The sequence below is a fragment of the Pteropus vampyrus genome, unplaced genomic scaffold (assembly GCF_000151845.1).
Source record: "Pteropus vampyrus isolate Shadow unplaced genomic scaffold, Pvam_2.0 Scaffold267, whole genome shotgun sequence".
Lineage (NCBI taxonomy): Eukaryota > Metazoa > Chordata > Mammalia > Chiroptera > Pteropodidae > Pteropus > Pteropus vampyrus.
The window spans coordinates 218,056-219,682 of record NW_011889048.1 but is presented as its reverse complement, the minus strand read 5'-3'; the positions used below and the strand labels follow the sequence as shown (position 1 = coordinate 219,682).

The following is a 1,627-nucleotide window of genomic DNA, read 5'->3' as shown; positions in this document are numbered from 1 at the left end:
CAGGTATCGGGGGCAGGTGAAGGGGGCTCGAGAAAGGGGTCTGGGTTTGGGGGCTGGGAGGGATATGCAGGGATTTGTGCTTCACCGAGTGCTTCTCCTGACTGGGCACAGTACGGCGACCCCAGCCAGGGCACAGGGACCTTGCCACAACCCTGGGCCTGATCCCCATCTGGGACCCCCGACTGAGCCTGAAGCAGGATCGATATTGGGGTGGTAGGCGAAGGCTGTTATCCCCAAGTGGCTGGCCTCCTCCGCCACCTGACACGCCGTCTTCCCATTCTGACTGTCCCCTCCCTCTGCCCTGTGACTTGTGACTTGTGTTTGCTCGGCGAACAGTGGCCCTCCTGACCCTCACATCAGCCCACAAGACAGCCTGGCAGACTGAGTCCCCCCAACTCCTCCGATGGGCAAACCGAGGTCTGCGGGGGCAGGGGGTCCTGTGTCCCTTCTGCGCTGCCTGGACTTCTGGGTCCCAGTCACGCCTTGTCTGACCCCCACGCTCCATTTTGCCAGCTGGGAACAACCTAATGGTGGCCCCCAAGACCCACGGCTGTGACAAGGAAGCCAGACGACAGAGCCAGGCATGCACTAGGTCCTCTAAGCCCGTTGGGATGGCCCTACCCATTCCCCCACCTGGGGCCCAGGCCCCTACCCCTACTCCAGCCCAGACGTGTCCTTGGTGACCCCAGAGTGGGTGGGGGGCCTTCTGGGGGTAGGAGAGAGGAAAATAAATGAGCAGGTGAATGAATGAGTGTGGACAGGTGGGGGAGGGAGGGGGAATGGGAAGGGGGGTGTTGTTCGATTTGGGGAAGGGGCTCAGGTGGGCAGGAGGAGGCAGCTCTCAGGGAGGAGGTGGCAGAGGGGATGGGCTGCCATTGGTGCACCTCAGACAAAGGAGGAGGGAGGGGGAGCGCTAATGGGAAGGAAACAAAGAGGGAAGGGGGGCCGGGGGCGGGGCAGCGCTGGCGGGAGCACCGAGCCGAGGGGGGAGGCTCTGGCCAGCTGGACAGAGGGAGGCCGGTCGGGCCAGAGGGAGGAAGGATAGCCAGACACACAAAGAAGCAGGCGGCAATGGCAGAGCCCAGGGAACGGGCTTGGTGCGCCTGGGGCCGCGGGGCCTCGCAGAGGGCTGGCCGCGGGGCTGTTGGTCCACAGAGGTAGCTCCCGGGCCCCAGCGCTGATGGAGGGGGTGTGCAGGCTGCAGAGCTTCCAGGTTCTGCACTCCCAGGGGGAGCGTGGTGGGCTGATGTCGGTCTGGGGCCCCACAACAGCCTGTCCATTGCTTTCTGAAAACACTCACGACGTTCTTATTGTTCATCCGCTGGGCCTGCTGGCAGGCTGTCTACCTGCCTCTGGGCGGCGGCGCTGCCGCAGGGAAGGGGCTGGGCTGTCCACCTGTCTCTCTCTCTCTGGCTGTGAGTGTGTCTGTGAGCCTGGTGGCACCGGGCTGGCCAGTCCGTCTGCTGGGTTAGACTGTGAGGGTCTCGGCTGTCCGTCTGTCTGACTCTGGCCATCTGTCGAGCACCTGTGTCTCGGAGCCCAGCTGTGAGTGTGGAAGTCTGTGTCTGTCTGTAGATCGGTCGGGCGTTTGGGATGTCTGCGTGTCTGAACACTCACCTGATGGCTC

General features: G+C 63.7%; 1 protein-coding gene across 1 annotated transcript in view; it reads left to right on the top strand.

The window, feature by feature from the left end:
- Positions 1 to 1,071: 1,071 nt before the first annotated feature.
- The window catches only part of APC2 (APC2, WNT signaling pathway regulator), an 18,196-nt gene continuing 17,640 nt past the window's right edge, over positions 1,072 to 1,627 (top strand). Inside the window, exon 1 of the mRNA XM_023520468.1 lies at positions 1,072 to 1,097. Coding sequence (XP_023376236.1) covers positions 1,072 to 1,097 — 26 coding nt within the window. The remainder of the gene's footprint in view (positions 1,098 to 1,627) is intronic.